The sequence below is a fragment of the Crocodylus siamensis genome, chromosome 13 (genome assembly GCF_052110815.1).
Source record: "Crocodylus siamensis isolate JL-2025a chromosome 13, ASM5211081v1, whole genome shotgun sequence".
NCBI classification, from domain to species: Eukaryota; Metazoa; Chordata; order Crocodylia; family Crocodylidae; genus Crocodylus; species Crocodylus siamensis.
In genome coordinates, this window is record NC_143407.1 from 30553793 (window position 1) to 30575798 (window position 22006).

A 22006-nucleotide genomic window follows, 5' to 3' on the forward strand; every position below is an offset into this window, starting at 1 on the left:
TGATACACGGATACAGACTCTCCCCTTGGACAAGCCTCGCAGCCGATAAGAGCATTTCATTTGATTTTGCTGCGCCGTGAGTTTCAGACTGTAACCTGACTCGGCACAAATTGCTGCTGGCGCCATGAGCTTTACAAGCAAACAAGGCCCACCATGGCGCAGGGGCTGATGCAATGCACGAAGCTCCTGGGCCCGGCTCCTCGGACCAACAGCGTGCCAAAAAGGAGCGCGCTTGTAAGTCTGGTTGGCTAACACAAAGTCGCTGACTCGAGCTAATTTTAATTCGTTTAGAGAACAGTGCTGCCTTTTGCCCCCGCAGGCGCAGGCCCGGCTTGCTGCCCCCCGCTTGGCCGCACCCGGCCTCGGCTGCCCCCTCGCCCCTCAGAGCTGCGCGCATGCTCAGTGCGTCCGCGCACGCCAGGCTCCGGCCCCGAGCCCAACCGCCCGCCTTGGGCCAGCGCGAGCCTGTGCGGAGCGGGGCGCCGTCCCGCGCGCCGGGCTTTGGGGGCCCGCAGCCGCTCTGCGCAGCCCCGCGCGCCGGGACGGGCCCTTGCGCGAGGGGAAAGGGAAAGGGGCCGGGCCGCGCGTCCGTCCTTTCCGCCCTCCCTCTCCCTCAGGGCCGGGCCATGGCGGGGGCGGAGGCCGATGCCGCGGGCTTCTCGGACCTCAGCGACTCGGAGCTGCTGCAGGCGGAGGAGCCGCGGTAGGAGCAGCCCCTGCCCCGGGCGGTGCCTGCGGGGGGGGGGCGCCCTGCTTTTCCGGGGCAGAGGGTTTGTGCTAATGGCTCCCGTTGCAGGGAGGCCGAGGAGCCGCGCTCCGCGAGGGGCCCCGACGGCGCGGGCAAACGGAAGCGGGCGCAGCGCCCGCTGGACAGGTGCGCCCTGCGGTACCTGTGCGTGACCGGCCTGGCCGGCCAGAGCTGGTGCGAGCAGCAGATGGTGTTCGGGATGGAGCAGCCGCGGCCGCTGGCACCGGAGACGGCTGCGTTGTTGGACACGGGCAAGAGCATCCATCTGGCCAGAGGTGAGGGCACGTGGGGCGCCCTCGCCGCCCCTTCTGCGAGCGTGCCTGTGCTGGGTGACGAGCGGGTGGGATTAAAAGCAGGTTTCACTGGACAGGCTGGGTCCAGCCGTGTGATCTGGCCTGCGGGTTGCCAGGCGGGGGTCGGGTTGGGTTGCCGTTTGAAGCGCACGCCCCAGTCCCCCTGGTCCACCCTGAGTGCCGTGGGCGGCACGCACCACAGCAAGCTCCAAGCCCGGCACATGCTGTACAGGAGGCTGGGTGGACACAGGGCACGCAGTCTATGCACTGAACCCCAAATCAGAGTGCAGGGCATTGCATGGAGCCAAGTGCGGTGTGCACGCAGCCAGTTCAGCCTTGTGCGCTACACGCAGCACGTGTTGGCTGTGCACATGGCCCTGGGGGTCCGGGGCACTGACCGCCTGCAGCACCTTGGACCAACCCCCAGTGCTGCTTGCAGTGCCAGGTCCAGCCTGTGAGCAGTGTGGACCCTGGGCCAGTGTGCACCCTGTGCAACAGACAGGCAGGACCCGGTGCCGTGGCTGCTCCGTAGGGGGGCTGTCCCAGCCTGGCCTGCGGACTGGCATAGGGATGCTCAAGCCAAGGAAGTTTGCCACTCTTGCTTTAAAGAGCTGCTTAGCAGGCCCTACAATAACTATCTTTATATGCTTCCTTCTAGTCTGTAGATAACCAGTGTGGGGGAAAAGAGAATCTTCCACAGTCAGTGGATATGTTTTGGCAGGGGGAAAGAAAGAAAACAGCTTAATTTGATCGCATTTTCCCAGAATTCATGGTACACTTTCATTTTCACAGGAAGTCAGGAGAGCCAGATCTTGCTCCTGACACAAGGCGAATGGTTTGGCTCTCATGCCTGTTTCTGTTCTGGTGTCCCATGCATCAGCGTCCCCACACTTAAAAATGGCAGCGGGGGCGCTTGAACTAAAAGTGACTTGACAAACTTTAGTTCAAGCACCCCTGCCATTGTTTGTAAGTACAGGGATGCTGATACAGGCGACATGGCAGCGCTTTAATTAGAGCAGCTCTTGGAGCCACTCTTATTAAAGCACTATCTCTCCCATCCCCAGAGATTTGCAAAAGTGTCCCTAGACTTTAGTCTCAGCTGGATTATTTAAACTAACACCTTTTTGGTGTTGCCTTTTGTCATGCCAGTACCATTCACAACAGGACCTGATCTCAGCCAAGAGCCTCACAATGGTACCATGTTTAAAATATTAATTATTGTGTTTTTTTTCTCTTGAAATCAGAGCTAGAAGTCCATGACCTGGTAAAAATACCTACTACGAGCAGGGAAGATTGTTGGGCAATAAAAATACTGAATCTTCTTTCAGTGATTCCAGTCCTTCAAGCAGGTAGGTAAGCCAGCAAAAGATGCTGGCAGTTTTTTTATCTTTGCACTCAATGCGTATATAAAGCAGTTAATTGTACTCCTGAAAGCAATGACAACAGGGAAAGCAGTTGCCAAGCAAGAAGTATGTCAGCTGGGGCTTTAGCTTAATTCAAAATGAAGTTTTCAAATGAAGTCTTTCGCTGTTTCTGTTGGAGGAGCTGCTCAGTGGGTGCTTAGCTGTTTCTCGGTTTTGACTTTCATTCCATTTGGAAAACAAAGCTAGCTGGCTTGACTTCATATTTTGCATCCAAGATGTTTAGATGGGGAAAACCATCAAGTTTGTAATAGTAACGTAATTAGCTGTTGAAGATTATCAGGGCATGGGGTCAATGATGCAATTGCAGCCTTTAAATCTAGCTTCCTAACAGACGTGTTCTGGATCAGTGGGAGCCACCCTTTTTGGCAGGTGTGACACAAGGTAAGCCCTGCCTCTTTCCTGTGTGCCATTGATCAGGTTCCCACGCCAGATCTGCAACTCTGATTTCTGCTCCCTTCCTGATCTTCTCTATGTTCCCTGCTCCCTGATCTGGCACATGGCTCTCAACAGAGGCTGCCTGTGCCACTTGCAGCTTGCAGGCCTCAGCTTGCCCACCTCTGCTCTAGATCAGGCACAAACTGCTGAGCACGATGCAAGAATCACTCTTTGCTTCACATCATAGAGGAGGTAGGCTAGATGATCATAGTGGTTATGACTGTTTATGTCAATGGTTCTCAGGCTTTTTGGACTTGAAACACCCTCGATAACTTTTGTGGGTTGAGTGGCACCCAAATTCAAATCCTGATTTATATATTACAGTGCTTATCCCCTTGCAGAGGGGCAGAGCAGTCAGGGTTTGTTCAGGCAGGGACAAGCCTGAAATTATAACCTCATACCTCACTTAGATTATATCCTTATACCTCACCTAGATATAATTTAGGTGATATCCTTATACCTCACTTATCCCCCCACGCCCTGAGGCACTCTAGTTGGGAATCACTAGTTAATATGATTGCACAAAATTCTGTCTACTTTTGCTAGAGCAATATGACACACAGGGTGCGTCTACACGAGAAGCTTATTACGCATTAACTTAGGCTGTGCTGTAGCATGGCGGTTAAAAACCATGCTAATAGCCTACTGCGCAGTGTTATTAAGCTAATGCGCAGTAAGCGTCACAAAAATACTGTGCACTGGCTTTACTGTGCAGTATCTAAGGGGCATTAATGAATGTGTATGCACCCTCAGACACCTGAGTTTGTGCTGTTACAATCTCTTGTGGGTGGACATCTCTAAATTTGCATTATCCATATGATTGTTTTGCATTTCTTGCTAAAAAAGCTATGGATTTAACAGATGCATTGATCTTATGGCTCATTATAACTTACTTCTCCCTCTGCAAGCCTTCCTTTGCTGAATAGGTGATGGTTGCCTACTTCCCTGGTAGGTGATCAAATTCATTAACACAGGCTAAACTAAGATAATTGTTACAATTTGTACCTAGCTTGGCCTGTTGACTGTTTCATTCCAGAATTGATGAAGAGGGCTTGAAGCCCAAAAGCTTGTCTCCTCTTTCTCCCAGCTGTACAGCTTGGTCCAGTGAAAAACATTTTTTGACCTTAAAAGTCTTGCTTCTACCTCACAGTAGGCATGGAAACAGGGAATTCTCTTAGTTGGGAATCTAAAGGTCGCTGCATCGGTAATAAGAGTTCAAAGAAGTTTTTGATGTTACTTTAAGAGAGAATCGTCTTTATCTTGAAACCATGCTAGCCTCAGAAAACATCCTCTTTTATACTAGGTGGCCGTGTACGGGAGCTTCCAGTGTTTGGAGTGATAGAAGGTGTCTTTGTGAGTGGGATTATAGATGAACTCTGCTACAATACCAAGGGAGAGCTGGAGCTGAATGAGTTAAAAACACGAAGCCGACCATTTATGCCTGGTAAAGCACAGAGAAAGAAAGATCATTTCCAGGTGAGCAAAATATGTTCATGTATCTCTACATAGGAGGATCCAAAGATGCATACTTGCCCAGACACGAGCAGCTGAGGGAGTTTTTGGCCCACTTGCTTATTTCTTACTATTAAGCTAACACATTGCGAACAGGGAAGTGCAATGTAATGACTTTGTCTTTGTGTTGTTCCTGCCGTGCCAAAAATATTGTACAAGTGATTCTACAAACGATAGCCACAGCCTGTACTAAAGCATGGCACCCTGCAGCCACATTACATGGCTGTTTAAAACAGCAAGTGAAGAGAGCAGATGCAGATGAAGTTAAAAGATGAACTTTTTGTAGCTGGAATATAGTGACCCAAACTGGAAGTGAGCCAGGGCATCAGAGGTAACAGTCCTTCTCTTGGGAGAATTTCCATAGGTTTGTCTAGTAAATTGTTAGAAGGTTGAGTTTGCCTTTTCCCAAAAGTGGTGAGATACAAAATGTCCCAAGGTGCAGCATCCTAAGATATTATTTCAGTAGTGACCTGTGGAGGTGAATATCTACAAATGAATTGTCACCACTAAATCCTCTGGAACTTGCATGGTTTGCACATAATTAGAAGCTTATTTGAACTGCGAGAGCCAGCCATTCATAGAGTTCAGATCTGCTTTCTGGTGCGTCTTTACAAAGTTGTTGCACAGTTCCCCAAAGAGTTAATAGGAAATGGGGATCGAGATGCCCCCGAGTGGCTTGAAAAATCCCATCTTTAAATTTCAGTCAATGAAGTCTCATTATGCCAACTTCTCTGCTGTCTTGAACAAACTATTCATACCTAACAATATATATGCAAGTGGCAGCTAGGTACAGACATTCAAAAAGCCCGAGGTGGAAGTGATATAAGTTGCATGGTTTTCTGTAAATGGCGTAGTTTAGATCAGTAGTGAACAGAACACACGTTCATCCTTTGGTCAGGAGCAAATCTTAGACTGGGTCCGCTATTTTTTTTAAATCAATCTATGTCTAGACCGTTTTGTGTGCCAAACTTCTGTTTCGGGTGTAGATGGGTTTCCAGTCACTTATGGACATGAGCATTCTCACGTATAAAACAATCAGTCGTCAAGGGAGTATTGCACTCCTATTTTGAATTAAGGCTGATATTTGCAAGGAAGATTTGCTTTCAACCTATATACCTTTGTGATGGCTGCACTCCCTAATGTATGCTCTGCCGTAGTGAGATGTTTGGTCACCTGTTGAGTATGCGGGCTGCTTTTTCCTCTTTCAGGTCAGCTTGTATAAATACATCTTTGATACCATGGTTCAAGGACAGCTGAAACCGGACGTTTTCACAAATCATATTCATCTGAGGCCAGAGCAGCTGCTTGGGTGCCAACTTAGGAAGCACGCTCAGAAGATAGGATTTATGATCACGTCCTTTGGGGACCTCCTGGAACTGATGCACCTGAACCTGATGTTCTCTGACATCCCTGGCATCGACTGCTTGAAAATTGAATACAGCCACCAGGAAAGCAGCGTCCCCCTAGGGACAGAGGTGGTGCCGTATGAAGAAGCAACGGTGAAGGAGAAAGCCCAGTACTACCTTGCTTACTGGAAAGGACAAAGGGAAGTGCGGGGGGTAGATATTGAGGAAGCCTGGAAATGCCAGTCATGTGGCTACTCGGAGATCTGCAACTGGAGAAAGAAGAGGGCAGAAGGGCTTGAAAAGAGAAATGAACCAAAAAAGAGTAAATGAAAGAAGCCTGCTCTCTTATTAGGGATGCGCTTGGTCTTCTGCCCAGTTAGCTCATCAGAATTAAAGAGGACATCACAATGGGCCAAACTCATTACATGGCTAAACAGGGATCTATCTGTAGCGCCAATTGTGAGTTTAGCCTTGTGATTTTAAAGCTCTTATTGCTTTTGATAGTGTTCAGTGTTACAGAAGCATAACTTAAATGTGGGATGAAGAGCCAGAGCACTTTGTCAGAGACGGTGCCAGCTGCTACCTCATGAAACCTAAATACCTACCTCACATGGGTCTTATTGCATATAACAGATTATACAGTGATTTGAACAGGAGGAGAGTCCGTATCTCTACAGATTTTTAGCAGAGAAGGTTTCAAACTCTAATCTTATATCCCCCCAGCCCCTAACCTTGGCGATTTTGTCTCTGGTTTGTGCAGGGTCACCCACTCCTCACTGTTCTTTTTGATCTAGTGTTCGGTGAGCCATTTTCTTTATAAGACTGTGCTAATCTGTTTCTGAAACACACCAGCAGTGGCCTGGAGGCACAATGAAATGAAAGGGGCCAAACTCTTGGGTTACCTTCAAAATACCACTCACTCCATATAGGTCCCTTTCATAATCTCAGCTAAAATTATGTACAAGGTGCCTGAACATCCCCTGCAAGACACCTTTTTTTTCTTTCCTCTAGTCCAGTGAAATTTATATTTAATGCATATAGGAGTTTAGGATATTATCTAGCAGGGTCATTCCCATCAAAGGGGCAGTCTTGTTTGTTTCTTATCTGAGCCTTATCTCTTTTCATGTTAAACGCTCTGGATGGTAGTATGCTAATTGCTAACTAGAAGAGAGTACTTAACATATTGCTTGATTTGTTTTTATGATTAAAAGTACCTTGTTTTCATAATGTACTGATTGGTAACAATGTCCTTAACTTTTTCACTACTCTGGCAATAAAATTAATCAAATTTTTCACTCAAGTTATGGTATTTGAAAATTGAGGGCAGAGAGAAGTGGCAAAATCATTACCCTGCTTTTGGATCGGACTAAAAAGTTCAAGTGTTCAAGGCTAGAATAGGTTCTGTAGGCTAAGATTTATGAGCTGTATCCTCAGCTTTAGTCAAGTCTTAGATCAATGAATTGTAATGAAAGAAGGGTCTTTTCTGATCAGATATCCTGTTTAACACAGGCAGGAGATCATGTCCATTGGATCACTCTTGTTGCTCTGTTCTGAACATTTTCCAATTTTTCAGCTTTCTTGTTAAGTCTGGACAAGAGAATAGGCTACACTGTTCTTGAAATGGTCTCAGTAAGGCTCTGTGCAGAAGGGAGGAGTTGCTGTTTCAAGGAATGCTTCAACAAGCCAGTCTGACTTTCATTGAAGTCACCATTGGAGCACAATACTGGAAGGAAGGGAGGCAGGTAGTTATTGTCACTTTGTTTACTGTGGTATTGACATAGGATTTCAGTCTTCCAAGTGATCACTTTGAAAACCGTTCTTGATCCCTAAATGCTCAAAATACCAAAGACTGCTCCAGAGTCTAACCTAAAATCCGTCAGGCACCTGCAAAATATTCTCTCCATGACTTGAGTCTCCTCTTGGCTTTACTCCAGTATGATGCACCCTGCTACTAAAAAGGGGTCCATGACTCTGGAAACTTTCAACCAGAAGGTTAGTAGCTACCAAGCTAATCCATGCTTGATCCTCTCCTTGGATACCTGAGGAAATGTTGTAGGTCTCATGATAATTGAATGCAGGCTATCATATGAGAGTTAATGCATTTCTGTAAGACCAAGGAGTTCTAGACATGATCAGGGTCCTGTTTGACCTGACATTGGGCGATGAATAAGAAGATCTTCTCCAAAAGACGAAAACCAACAGGCTGCATCTACATATGCAAGTAGCATGCAGAAATAAACTCTGGCACAGTTTGCACTGAAGTTAGCTGCTCCTGAGTACAGCATCTGCATGTGTACCCCAGACTACAGTAGTTTAAGCCAAGGTGGAGCAGCCCCGGGCTGGCAGGGAGTCCAGGGGGTCAGCCTCCAGTTTCAGGTGGTGATGTCAGATGATGGAGGGGCTGGCTGGGCACGAGGGTGCTACAGTGCAGAGGTAGGCAGCATACAGGTAGCACCCTCATGCCCCAGCCAGCCCAGTCATTGTCTACACATGCGGTGTAGCAGTGTAAATTAGTCTGCCATAGTACTGGATCCTACAGTGCAATTGATTAATTTACTATGCCCTAAATCCAGCCCACATGTAGGTGGCAATGCTTTACTGCAAAGCTAATTAGTCCATTCCACAGTAAAGTGTGCGTATAGATGCACCCATAAAGTGGCAGGGAAGTAGATTTTCTTTTAATTTAAAAAAAAAAAGGAGAAGCTTAGAAATGTGAACCTCACAGCAGAAGGCAAATAAAAGAAAGCACCATCCATTGCATTTAAAATGCCTTGACTTTAAGTCAGCCAAGTTTACATTACAGGGCCTGACTTACAATTTCTTTTGAATATCTGAGGTTAGCAAGCCCGGTGATATTTCAGGCATCACAGAGGCGAAGAAACTCCCATCAGGACTTCACATAGGGCAGGGCTTCTTGCGGGGAAGGGGTTTATTACAGCAGGTGCTAAGAAGTCCTCCTGTAACCCTAGCTAGGGCAGGGCGAGCCAGAAGACCAGCGTGAATGCAACATATTGGCATTGGTTTGTTATAACCTGTTTGCAACAGAAAGAGAAATCTTAGCTTTTTTGGCAGCCACATGCATTTTTTTTAAACTTCCCAGTGGGTCACAAGTCCTGTTGGTAAAACCTGGTGTGTTTTTTTTTTTTTCAACAGAGCTCTCACCAGGCTCAACGGTTTGAGGAAATCCCGCCCCACAGTGACACAGCAAGAGGAGCCTCCTCTTAGCAGAAATGAAAGTGAAAATAAGACCAGCCGAAGCAGTCGGACAGAAAGAGGGGCTGCAAAGAGTGTCTGGACAATTATATGCTGCTATGGACTTCAGGACTTGTATCCTTGCTTTATGCTTTCTCTGCACCGGTACGTGGAAGTCCTGCTTTGTTCTTTGCACACCCGCTCCTGCTTTGTAAAACGGGACTGAATCACGTCAACCCTCAATGGCAACAACAGGGAAAACAGAGCATGTAGTTTCCAGCAATGATTTCTATCATGTTGGAAAGCTGAGATGATCCTTCTTGTTGACGTGCTTCTCTTGTTAGTTGCAGGCAACTGCTGCCGGTTAAAAATGCCTTTTGCCGGGGGGCGGGGCGTTTGGTTTTCAAAAGTAGTAAGTGGTTTAGGATACCTCCTTTTTCAAGTGTCCAGTTTGAGGGACCTTTGTAGCAAACAGCCATTGGCCCTTGAAGAATCAGCCCCTTCGAGGTGTTTGAAGTTTGGTACCTAACACCCCGCTTAAAATCTGGTCCCTAGGTTTTGGCATCGCAGCAGCTGGGATAAATGAATGGTTTTGCTCATGGCAGCCACTGGAAACCTCTTCGAGCCAGGCTGTGCTGGTGCCCTGGCACCTGGGGAGTGGGTAGTGTCAGAGGGAAGGGAATTGAACTGTTTGTTTCAAATAGAGGAAGAAAAACTTGTAGCTTTCCATCTTTTTTTGCTGCCCCTTACAAAAAAGGTAGGGGAGAATAATATCTGCTCTAATCCATCCCAGACATTCAAAGCAAGTTAGCATCGATAATCCTGTATCACACCTGTAGTTAAACAGGGACCTGGGAGCAGGTGCTGCTAGAGCCAGATTTACAAAGGTTCCTAATTCCTGAGACTGTCAAGGAGAGGTAGTTAGCTCATGTAAGCTCTTTAGAAGATCCCACTTGCTTAAACGTGGTCCTTAGGCTCTGCCTGCCTTTACCATTGACTCTCCTGGCAAAATGTTCAACAACTCTGGGCTTCGGTTCAGTCATCTCTGAAACTCAAGCTAATGCTTACTTCGCAGGAGGGTTGTGAGGCTCAGTGAATTGTCTACAAGATGCTTTCATGTCCTGGCATGAAAGCTTGGGCTGAATAGTATTAATATTTTATTAGCAAACTTCTGGCATGCTGCTGTTTTATTTTCCTTTTGTACCAGCTTTCTGAGCAGCAAGTGGACAATGCCCAGTTTGCTTGTGGTGTTTTGCTGTTTGTACTGTTGTTTCTTCCTCCTTATCCTTCATATTGTAAAGTTTTGTAATGGCACAATAAAAAAAAATCCACTAAAATTCTGGGACCATCAAGCAAAATGAATGGTTTTGGGGAAAAGTAAATCGCTTTCATTATTTTTCTCTCCAAAGAACTAGGTGAATAAAACACCTAATGTTATCTCAACTGCTAAAATTCAGTAAAAAAACCCAACAATTTCTATTATATTTAACATACTAGCAAGTGGATCTATTAAAACTGCAAGCGCATAGTGCTTTACGTGCATTTCTTACACATGGAAAAACTGAATTTTAAGATTTCACTGCCCAGAGACCAGCAGCGTGATTTTTTTTTTTTTTTTTTCAAATGGCATTTGCTTGTGTGCATCTTGTCTTTCAGGAATCATCAGGCACCACGACGGTGTTGGGGCAGCAGGTTCAACCTTCAGTCAAAGCAGGCGGCTTTTCTGTTCCTTGGAGACACAAGAAGTCATCCCGTTATCGAGTGAAGTAAAGTACAACAGACAGGATGCCTGGCTCCTGCTGGGAAGAGAGAAATCAAACGGCGATGTGCAGAGAAATGACCCAGAAAATCCTCCTCCTGACGACGCAGTCTTGTTTATCGTCAAAGGTGAATTATCTGCTTAGACACTTGAGTCCTGTGAACAAATACAAGATAAGTGCAGAATGAATATTGAACCAACCAAAAGCAGGGGTAGGCTCTCTGATCTGCAAGGATGCTGGCAGACACACCTGGATGGCTCCTGCAGGGAGCCATCAGGGAAGGTGACAACGATCCCATGCTCCAGGGCTTGAGGGCAGTATCAGAGCATAGGGACTGAGGCTGCGCCGATATTAATTCACCATTGTCAGAAAGTCTGTGATACTTATTTAAGCACAACCTTTGAGCTTGCTTTTACTCCCTCTCAAAGAGACCTAGTGTCTTACTGTTGCTTTGTTGTGTTCTTGGCATGGCAAGAGGACTGGGCTTCCCAGATGAGCAACCTGTCTAGTACTAGGGGAACCTTTTTTTCATTGTACCAGTAGCTTCCCTATCTCTGAGACCAGCTTCTCTTATGTGTGATAGTGCAGTTGCCATTTCATCCTACCGAGGAAGAGGATTATGCCTGGCCTTCTAGGACGTGATGCCTGCAAGCCCTTTACGACCATTCCCTACCACTTTCAGGAAGTAGCCAAATGTCATCAAACCCATTTTACCAGTAGGGAAAACAGACAAGAGATTGTGACCTGGCTGAGGTTGGAATTCAAATGCATTAACTAGACCAGACAACCTTTCAGTGGTTGAAGCATCAATGAACAACACTCTTTTCTTTTCTTAAACCCTCCAGTGTGGTCCCTGGTAAACCTGGCTTCCACTGCTGTTGACTAGATGACAAATACAGAATGAAAGACCTAAAATGAAGCAGCAGCAGTGCATGTGCATGGGCTGTCAAAGATCCATCTGGAGCGTATGCGGCATGCTCTTTTTTTTTGTTCTTACATAGTGTGAGGGGGAGAGAAACTGAGCAACACTACAGTAGACACCACTGCACAAAAGAACTTCATATGCATGTGCAGACAGGTGCACAGAAAATGAGACTGAGCATCTACAGAGCCATTGATCATTTCATGCACTCCTTCACATCGCTGGGCCAGCTTTTTGCTCATGTATAAACTATGCCCATGGACTGTTAGGGCTAGGAGACTGTGTAGCAGTAAGTCATATACCAAAGTGTGGTCTTCTTTATCAGTGGGATGATTCAAAATACATTTTTACTCAGGGATTAGTATTATTAGTGTGGCTACATTTAGCTTCCCAGCAAGACATTATAGGGATTTTTAAAATGATGGAAACGTAACATAAAATTATGGAAACACCAAGAAAAGTTTATTGATGGAAGTGTAAGTTTTTGCTTCTGCTATAAAAGGAAAAATGACCAAGACAGCTTTATTCCAATTTAAAACTCCATTCATGGGCAGGGAGTGGACCTTGAAATTCCTCTCCCAAAGTTACAAGAACGTGAAATACGTTTCTCAAGAAGAGACACATTTTGTACTTCATTATTCCTTTCACTCTGCACTCCGAAAGTTTGGTGTCTGTACACCTAGTGGACTGTGGCACTCAATTTGACCAAGATACTGTTGAGATCAGGAACTTAGAAACATTGAAAAGGGACTGTCTGTTTATAGGGATAATAAGTATATCCAGAATGGCAATAATAAACGCTCAAAATCCGCATGCAGGATTTTGAAACGCTCAAAACCCCTCCAGGGTTTAAACCAATCTTTTGTTTGGAATGGAGGCAGATAATCCTATAATTGCCTATAATGGCAGAGTTTCTTGCGCTGTTCCTTGAAGCAGCTAGTGCCAGCAAGGGTCAGTGATAATTTGATCAATGTTATTAATAAAAAATATCATCTCTGCTATGAGTCCTGGTTGCCTTTTCCTCTAAACCAATACAGCTACAACCTGGATACCATTAATAACATAATACTTTTGTATATAGTCTACATGAGAGAGAGTGGGAAGATTCCCACGGTGGTTAAACTAGCAGTATACGGGTTTGTGAGCTGGTAATTCCAACCCCATCACTGAGTCACTAGGAGTGATCAGAGCCTGCTGTCCTGCTGTGGGACAGCTCAGCCCCTGGGAATTTATTACATGAAGAGAGACTGCTGGAGATTGCCCAGGAGATGGCAGCACAACCCCCTGCAATAAGGCAGCTGCATTTGTTCTACAACAGTAGGGCGTTGATCTGTATCAGATTGTTTTCTACATAAGAACACACGCTCGGAGCTGCTCCAGCGGTCATTTCTCCAGCAAACCAATGCGACAGACAGAAGGGCGTGCCGTTCATTCCTGGGCACAATGAGAACAGATCTGAAATCTCTGGAGTGCATATTTGATGCATTTTTAGACTGTTTCACTGACCCTTCCACTGGCTCATCTTTCCAAGATATCAAATGCAGCATTTGAAAGTGTAGCAGAAGGAGAAGGAAGGGTGCTCAGGTAACCCCTGGTGATGAGGGTGTTGAAGAACCTAAGCGGACAGACTTAAAAGGGTGTTGCAGAACTTATAGCTTGAGCCCTGATCTTTTTGCAATACTTTTAATTTCTCCCTGTTTTTGTCACTGAAGTCAGCTGCTCTAGCTCTAAGTGAAAACAGATCCAAGCTGAAATATGAACTAGTACTCAAGGTTCATCCTACCTTGTACCAGCTGCCAACTGTGCCAAGAGGGTCTCCTTTTGGCATGGCCATGTATCCTTCACTCTATAGGCTTCCCTTTCCCTGTGGTCATGCCCCATATTCTAGGTCAGTTGAGGTGAGATTAGCATAGAGGTCACTAAAACAGTACTGTAGGGATGGCCGTGGGCAGAGCTGTCCTGTATCATCAGCTGTATCAGTTTTGCCCTTACGGAAAAAGTAATATGAACCTAAACCCTTGTCAGATGCTGGCCGAGGTCCTTCTGTAGGTCCCTGTGGGTGGTACGGCAGACTGTAATGTGTGTCCCTCAAGGCTAACCTGAAAACACCAGCCTTCAGGTGACTTCACAAACCAGCAATTAATCATTTTGAAAGAGGCTGTTGGTGGGAAGAGAAATCTATCAGGGTAAGTCCTGTTGGGAGTGTTGGTTAGCTTGTGCTGTTGTCTCATCACCATATCAAGTTAGTCACAACACAGAGGGGGAAATAAAGAGAGATTTCTCCTTGGCTTAGTCACAACAGTGTAGGAGGATTCAGAAGAAAGATTTGCCTTTTGGAGTACTTTGCCCTTAGACACAGCGCTCTGCATGCTGGGAGCAAAGTGTTAGAGAGGAATCTAATCTGTAAAACTCTAGGAAAGTTTGAAATCCAGACCAAGGCTTGAGTTGAGGCAAGAGCACGGTTCCACTGGAATTTCCTCTTTAGCAATATCATTGCGCACGGCTACAGTGGCTTATTTTGTGGCTCACGCGTGACTGCTTCCAAGTGTAGCAGACACTTACATCTTAGCAACAGTGTCCTGAATAAAACGGAGCTCTAAGAGCAAGAATAGTCCTATCCTGGTAAAATGGATCTTATCCAAAATGCAGCCCTTAGCATGTCCCTTTATTCAAGCTGCTAAGCTGTATCCTTTGCTAATTCCTGCAAGTGATCCTCATCCATTTCTGAATGGGTATTCAGAATGGGTGAGCATCTGCATTTCCCATGGACAGCAACACCTCTGAAGAATAAGGCCCGTTCTTTTCTTCGTGTTTCACGCTTTATGTCTGTGGTTGGGCTTTCCTTCGGCCAGTAAAAGGACTATGCACCACCTGTGTGTTTCTAAAGCCTTAGGCTGCTCCTCTAAACAGGGGAAAGGAGCTTTTACCTTTCAAGTGATAGGAATAAAGCAGCAGCAAGTACTGCACAACCTACCAAAAGCTCCACTAGGAATATTGAGACTACTAAAAACTAATGGAGGGGGTTTTTTTCAGTCCTTCCTACACTGTCCATACCACTGTCACTCCCGATTTCCACATAGATTCCCTTGGTTTGCAAGTGAGACGAGAATCAGACCTTTGAGAAGGAGAATCGCTGGCCCCAGGAAGTAGCAAAGGAGAGGAGCCCGCAGTTTTAGTTAACAAGGCGCCCTCTTTCACTCATGTCAGGTCTGAACAAGGGCCCTGTTTTTGAAACCAAATCCATTAAGGTCGATCCTGAGTGTCAGAAGTCATTTGCAAAACTGATTTCCATGGCATATGTTTGTGTCCTGAATGCTGATTGCACCAGATTGAATTTGATATCCTGCCCTGTGCAGCTGGTGTATATAAAGAGTTGGACTTTCTTTGCTGCATATTTATTGAGGTTAGGTGGGATTATGATGACCACATGTGTATTTTTTCATGCAGAGTCGTCAGTGGATATTCTTCAGCATGCAGACGGGGATATCAACAAGCTCAAGTGTATGATTAGCCCATATTTCACAGATAACATCCAGATTCTCTGGCCAGGGGTGGCATCCAGACCTGCTGAATTAAACCCATGGTTCACTGGCACAATAAAACACGTGGATAACAAGTTTACCATGACGGTCTTTTTCGTACAATCCTCAAGTACCCACAAAGTGGAAGATGGCCAGAAGCCTGGAAGCCATGCAAAGAGATTGCATGCCTCAGGTACCAAAGTAATCCAAGAAATGTAGAGTGGTAGTGATCCTAGTTAGGAGGCCAGCAAGCCAGTAGCACACTGCTACATAGCACCAAAGGTGTGGAGCCTGCCCTGCTCTACAACTCCACAACATGAGTGACTTTAGCAACCCCACATAAGGCACTTAAGCAGCAGAAAAACTCTGGTGGCTGATTAGTGCTGGCTGTACCATTAAAACGTGTATTGTTCAGATGTATAAAGAAAGGAGTTAAATTAATTTATCTGAAGTCCAAAAATATATGTCCTTGGCAGAGTTGGAGTAGTGTCTTTTTCCTACTAAGTAAGATATAAATTGGTTCAGAGATGTATTTGGTAGCCGTGCTGGTCTGAGACTCAAAGAAATGCAGAAGTCTATACAGCTCTTGGTTCAGAGATGCATTTTTATTCGCGTGTCTCTCTTGCTTTGTCTCCGAGGCGTGTTCCTGGTACGTGCTGGGCCTTCTGTTGTTCATTCAGGCTTGAAGAAGGACGTCCTCTTCAACTGTGCTTTCTCAGTCGATCACCACGCAGATCTAACCATCAAATGGGTATTGCTTCGGAAAGGGGGAAGCAAGAAAGTTTTATTTGCTTACAAGGTCTCCACCAAGAAGGTGGAGCATCAGGATAAGCGAGTCGAGGTGTTCCTAGCTGAGATCCCCCGGGGAAACGCCTCACTCTTGCTAAGAGGGGTGCAAGTAAGAGATGAAGGAAACTACGTGTGCTCGGTAGCTGCATCTTCACTTCTCGGGGAGCAGGACATCAGACTGCAAGTGCTAGGTAATGGCTCTTGGGGGCAGGGTTTAACATATGCGGGGAGTGCTCAAAATACCTTGCAATTCAAGGAGGCCGTTTGACTGGATTGAGATGAGGCAAAAGCTGCAGGCCAGTTTTTGTTTTGCAGCATAAGGAAGAGACTTGCCTTGACCCTGAACTCCAGGTGCATTGCTTGGCCTTTCCGAAGGAGCCCCCTGGAGATGGGTGAAGGGGGAGAATCTGAGAGGCTCTCAGTCAGGAGCTCATTTTGGTTGCCCTGTGGTCTCTCTCTGGCTTGCTTTGACCTGCTTTCTTGCCATTTAACTGTTTTTCTGTGGAATCGCTTGAATTAAATATAGTAGCGCATAGGATGGGAGACAAGGAAAAGTCTGCCGCTGCTTTTTGCTAAAGGTGTATCCTTTAGAAAAACCATTGAGCTCGTCTACAGTGGTCACCTTTTAAAAAAAAGACAATCGCTATACTTAGAAAGGCATAAGCTCCTTGACATGGGGGGCATCAGAAGATGCCATTTTGATGGTATGGAAAGATTCCTGTCTGGTGGGAGATGGAGAGTGTTTTTAAGAGTGGGGTTAGAGTTGATGTAAAGATGCAGCATTGTCATAACTTCTTCTTTGTCAGAAAAACCAACGGTGATGCTCAATGCTGACTCCCTGGCCTTGGTGGAAGGAGAAGAACAGAAGCTGGTCTGCAGTGTTAAAAACTTCTATCCTCTGGACGCCCAGGCGCAGTGGTTTCGGGAGCCGAAGAAGCAAGGCATGCTCCCGGATGTGATAAACCACGTTCTCTTTAGTAGCCACAGGGAGAACAGCAATGGGACTTACAGCTACTCCAGCTACTTCCTGCTTACAGCCTCGCTCAGGGATGATGGGCTCAAATACACTTGCCACGTGGCCCACCAAAGCTTGACATACCCGATCAAGAAAAGCGTGATGCTGAGAGTCACAGGTAGGGTTTTCACTTGAGAAAACAGCCGGTCTGTGTGGAGGAGAAATCTGTTCTCTGACCAGTTTTGCCCCCATCAGTGTTAAGGGCTTGATTGTTTAATAACACCAATAAATCTAGTGTAGAAGGAGCAAAGTTCTTGCTCTGATGATGGCCTGGGGGGAGCAGAGGAAGGAGGAACTTCCCGTGGACTAATGTTACCATGTGGTTAGTAGCATTTGTGTGTTGTAGCTCAGATCTCAAAGAGACAGTGGAGAACAACTCACAACTGGATGTCAACCTTAGGAAGACCATTAGATGCTTGAAGTCTGGTCCAACCGTTCTTCCAAGTATATAATTGGTCCTGGAAGAGAGATACCAAAGAAGCCTTGGCTCTCATCCATTTTCTTTGGAATTCACTTTAGTGGAAAAGAGACAACTTAAAAGGGAGTCTTTCTTTTGGACGGAGCCAACTACAGAGTAGGCAGTGGCTTGGAAAACGTTAAGAAGCCACAATAAAAATTAATAGCAATCACCCATAACATGACTGTAATGGCGATTGGGTTATTTTGCAGCTCTGTTTTCAGCCATCAAATATCAATGGACATTTTACTGCCAGCCATTACCTGGGGATGAATAGCTAGTGCCTAACCAGTCCTCTAGCTCCATTTGCTAATGATATCCAGGAAGTGTCTTAAAGATTGATCTTGGGCACAAACTTATTGGACTGTCAGTTGTGATTTGTTCTTTAATCCTCTGCACTCCAGTTTTTAACACATACTTGTTAATCTGGCTTGGTTGGGGCAATGATGAACAGTGTTCTCTGTGTAGCACCTTGCATGATTCCTTCCTTCCTACAGTTTGTTCTTAAAATTATTCCTTTTTTGTGTAGGGGCAGAATCTGTCTGGCCCTTTGGGGTCCTAGGTGTCCTAACTGTGCTTACTGTGCCACCGTGTTGGTATCTGTACAAAGGTAAAGCAAAGCAGCAAGGCTTTGGGGAGGGAAGAATTTACTGTTGGCAGGATTTTCATAGATTTCATAGACATTAGGGCTGGAAGGGACCTCGGGAGATCGAGTCCAGCCCCCTGCCCAAAGGGCAGGAAGTCAGCTGGGGTCATAGGATCCCAGCAAGATAAGCATCCAATTTACTCTTTGTGCCATTCCTTTGAAATTCAAGAATTTCCAGAGCTGTCCTGGAATGTATAGATCTGGGTGATTTTTATGGCACCTGAGAACTTTAACTGTAACTGGGCTACATGTGCAATTCATGTGAAACAATGAACTCCGGCACAGTTTATTGCTCCCTGGCACAGCATTTGCACGTGTGCCTGGGACCGCAGCACGCTGAGCCAGGGAGGAGCAGCCCCGGCTGGCAGGGGGTCCCAGGAGTCAGGGCTGCTCTGACCCGGCTCAGCGTGCTGCAGAGGGGCTGGCTGGGCCACGAGGGTGCTCCAGCGCAGGACCAGCCAACAAGCACCCCCGCACCGTAGCACCCTCATGCCCCAGCCACAGCCAGCCCCGTCACGGTCAGTGTTGCGTTTTGCCATATGCAACTATGCCACTGTAGGATCGTACTTGTGTTGGCCAGCACTATCCCACAGCAGAATTAATTAGTTCACTGCAGTCTAATAGCGCCGCACATGTAGATTAATCAGCTCCACGGTAAAGTGACTCATGTAGACTCACCTGCTGAGCTTTATTGTCCTGCTGCTTTGAAGCAGTATCTCTTGTTCATCCTTCTCACTTACCTCTTTTTTTCTTTCTAGTGATGACCGCTGGTCAGGTAAGCTTATTTTACCAGTTGGAATATGCAAGACTTTTATGCACTTTCCATTGGGCTGTTCTCTAATGCATTTCTATCTTCCAACTTTCAGCCCAGACCCTACTAGAATACAAGGCTTTTCACTCCGGGCAGGTAAGGGGCAAAAAGATGCCCACCGGTAAAATGGAGCAACGTGTAAGGAGGTGGCTACATATTGGGATTTCTCAAACACTCAACATTGGCCTGAAGTCAGTAGGGTTCTTGCCACTTGGAGCAGAGTCATACCAACACCGAGCCCTTGTGAAAATTGCACCCTATATCATTAGTGGAGTCAGTGGTTAAAAAAGGGAGCTCTGCCACTGAGTCTTCATCACCTTGGGCAACTCATTTATCTTCTTAGGGCTTCCTTTATGTATCGGCCACATAGGGAGGATGATATCCATCTGCCAGTCCTGGATGTTTGTCAAGTAATATGAGATACTTGGATGCAAAGGGCTTGAAGGCTGCTTGCAGATGTATAAATCCCCCCAAAAATCACACGTTGCTTTTAACTTGGCGCACCCCATCGCTGAGCCCAGCATGAGACATCGCAGTAGTTGGACCCAGCTCGCCCATCTATAGATCGGGCACTTCAGCAGTGCTTTTATTTAATAGCAGGGCCAAAAAGCCCCACTGAAGCATGCGATCTTTACAGGCGCTGCAGAGCTGGGTTGAACTAATGTGCTGCCTCTTCCAGTAAAGTGCAGTTTATTGGGTTTTTTTCCCACATCTGTCAGCGACCAAAAAGTCCTGAAAACGTTGTGTCTGTGAAGTTTCTTCCATTTATTCCCTAATACAAACAACACAAAGAACAGTTTGTTTTTTTCCCCAATATATTTCTATAGCCAGCAGAAGTGCAGGTTAATATTGCTTTCCCTGGGAGAGCGGCAATATGTACTGACATACAGAGCATCCCTGCGTGGTGTTGCACAGGCAGCGATGTATCCATAGGAACTTGGGTAAAGCTCTGAATGTGTGTGTGTGCATAAATCACTATCACCAGGTCAGCCTGTTAGCTGCTTTTGTTTAATCTGCACACGATACAAGAACCATGATTTTAAAAGCTGTCTAAGGAACCTGCGGGTGTTGGGTTTCCATCCTCAGTCTAGATCATCTGAGTGTGGTGAACAAGCCAGAACATCTGTGAAGGAGCTCTCACAGTTACGGAGAAGTGGGAGATGATTCCCAGTACTGGAACAGAGAAAGATCCCCTGGTGTTCAACTGGCAGGGCTGGTGGGGAGAGGCGAGAGACGCTGTGTTTTAGTATAAAAAAAAATCCATATTAAGGTTAAAATTTTTCCCCTCGGAAGATGCTTGCTGGGGTTTCGCTGACATTATTAACCACGCAGTGCAGTCTAGGGGCCGCTGCTGAGATCAGGAAGCAATTTTTTTATTTATTTTTTTTACCGCCACATTTGTACGGGGTTGTTTGCCTTCCTCTGTTGTTGGGGCTGGCGTACAGCCCTCTCCCTTGGATCTCTTAAGCATAATCAAGAAAGAGGCTGTAGCGTCAAGCAAGGATGTCTCTATGAAATCCTTCCCTGGAATCAGCATAAAAATGCCATTTTGTTCCTCTCCCTTCCAGAACAGTGTTGCTGATCCCCTTTGCGACAGCTGAAATGCAGCCAAAATTGGAAAGAGAACCTGCAGGTGCCGTCATGCTGTGGCCGGATCTCCATCGCTTTAGCTATACCTGGTGTCTGGAGAAGCCCTACCCTGGACTCTGTGACTCCTTTTACCCTTTTCGGTCATTGAGAACGAAACGCTGCTCCTGGCAAGGGGAGAGTGAGAAATTGTCCGTGTAGCACACAAAGTCTCTGAGGTATAAATAAACTGCACGGGAACTTGTTGGACGACACAGTGGGGAGAGAGCAATTCAGAGGGCTCTTAGGCTTTGTCTATACACGGTGTGCACTGGTGTAACATTGCTGGTTAACAGGGTCGTTATTGTTCCAACTGGTGATGGTTATAGGGGCACGTTAGTTCCCGTCCTGTACGACATAACCTCATCTGTGGTGCAGGGAGGGGATTTGTACTGCATCCTTTAGGCTGCCATAATTCAAGCAGTGCAGCTGTTGTGTACATAGGACCTTAGACGAGTTCTGTCTAAATTTGGGGGCCAGGTTCTTGCCCTGCAATTGGGGTTGTCATTTGCGCAACTGCACACCAGCTGTAACAGATTTCCCTCCTGATGTTGCATTTGTTTTGCTCCCCTGAAAATAACTGCATGCTGCGAAGTGGAGAGCAGGGCCCTTGAGGGGCTTGAATCCAGCATTTACCAGTCACCAGATGTGCTTACATATTGGGAGGTTTTTTTTAAAGCCACTCTTCGGCGTTCAGTTATGTTCTCCAGATAACTGGACAGGAGTTTATCTCTGCTCTCTCCTCACTGCAGCAGGGGCTCCATTCTGGTGCTTCGCCATTGCTAGCCTTAGGGCTTGGACACATGACATATTAATGTGAATGCCCTTGACTTTGGTGCAACAAAGGATGCTTTACCTCGGAGGAAGAACAGCGGTGAAAATACCGTGACGTAAGTTATGCTACTCTAAGTGTCCCGCACCCCGGATGACTGTGGACATACTTCTGCTCAGTGCAAACAGACCACTTAATGGTATAGTGCCATAATAGTACCTACTGTGACAGCTGCCCTGGGACAAATAAGCATCTGTCTGCTCCAAATCTCAGTACAAACATGAGTGTTAATGTGTTGTATGATCTGGCCCTGACTGCATTTCTGATCTGGAACAGCCCTACGTATCCTGATGCTTTCACAGATGTTTTAGCTTTCCAGACATGCCTTGCTTTGTTTTAAGGACAAGGATTGCTTAGGGTGATCTCTTTTGTTAGGACAGATTTCAACTAGCTTTGAATGCAAGACTTTCTTCATTGCTTTGTTTTATTAATTGGTCTGTTCTAGTCCCCAAAATGTTTTGATGTAGCTGCAATGTAGACAGTTCTGTCACCCTGTTTTCTCAAGTGTATCATGTCTTTTCTGCCTGCTGCCTGCCATTATTCACTTTATGTGCATCCTGAATAGGGTTAGAGGGGTTGGGGTGGAAATAATGCAGAACACTGCTGAGCAGAGGTTCTTTTTTTGGAGGAACTGATTGACTGCTTACCCTGGTTTTGGCATGGTTATGTTGATAATA

General features: G+C 46.1%; 1 protein-coding gene across 12 annotated transcripts; it reads left to right on the top strand.

Moving 5' to 3' along the window:
• Window positions 1-267: 267 nt before the first annotated feature.
• LOC149854169 (exonuclease V-like) lies at window positions 268-21826 on the top strand. Of its 12 annotated transcripts, XM_090025870.1 has the most exons (10): window positions 4239-4376; window positions 8912-9115; window positions 10607-10837; window positions 15080-15346; window positions 15792-16133; window positions 16749-17075; window positions 17944-18024; window positions 18819-18835; window positions 18927-18967; window positions 20440-21826. In XM_090025870.1, the coding sequence occupies exons 2-9, from the start codon at window positions 8989-8991 to the stop codon at window positions 18939-18941; spliced, it is 1407 nt and encodes a 468-aa protein (XP_089881996.1). In that variant the 5' UTR covers window positions 4239-4376; window positions 8912-8988; the 3' UTR covers window positions 18942-18967; window positions 20440-21826. The 12 variants fall into 12 exon arrangements, 8 of the variants coding, with proteins under 8 accessions (XP_089882001.1, XP_089881996.1, XP_089881998.1 ...); XR_016438919.1 differs by having other exon boundaries at window positions 17944-18835; XR_016438918.1 differs by having other exon boundaries at window positions 18819-18967.
• Window positions 21827-22006: the final 180 nt, after the last annotated feature.

Coding starts and splice junctions, on each gene's coding strand:
- LOC149854169 (XM_090025866.1), top strand. CDS start 8,989: ATGAAAGTGAAAATAAGACCAGCCGAAGCAGTCGGACAGAAAGAGGGG. Junction 9,116..10,606: donor TTTATGCTTTCTCTGCACCG/GTACGTGGAAGT, acceptor CTTGTCTTTCAG/GAATCATCAGGCACCACGAC. Junction 10,838..15,079: donor AGTCTTGTTTATCGTCAAAG/GTGAATTATCTG, acceptor TTTTTCATGCAG/AGTCGTCAGTGGATATTCTT.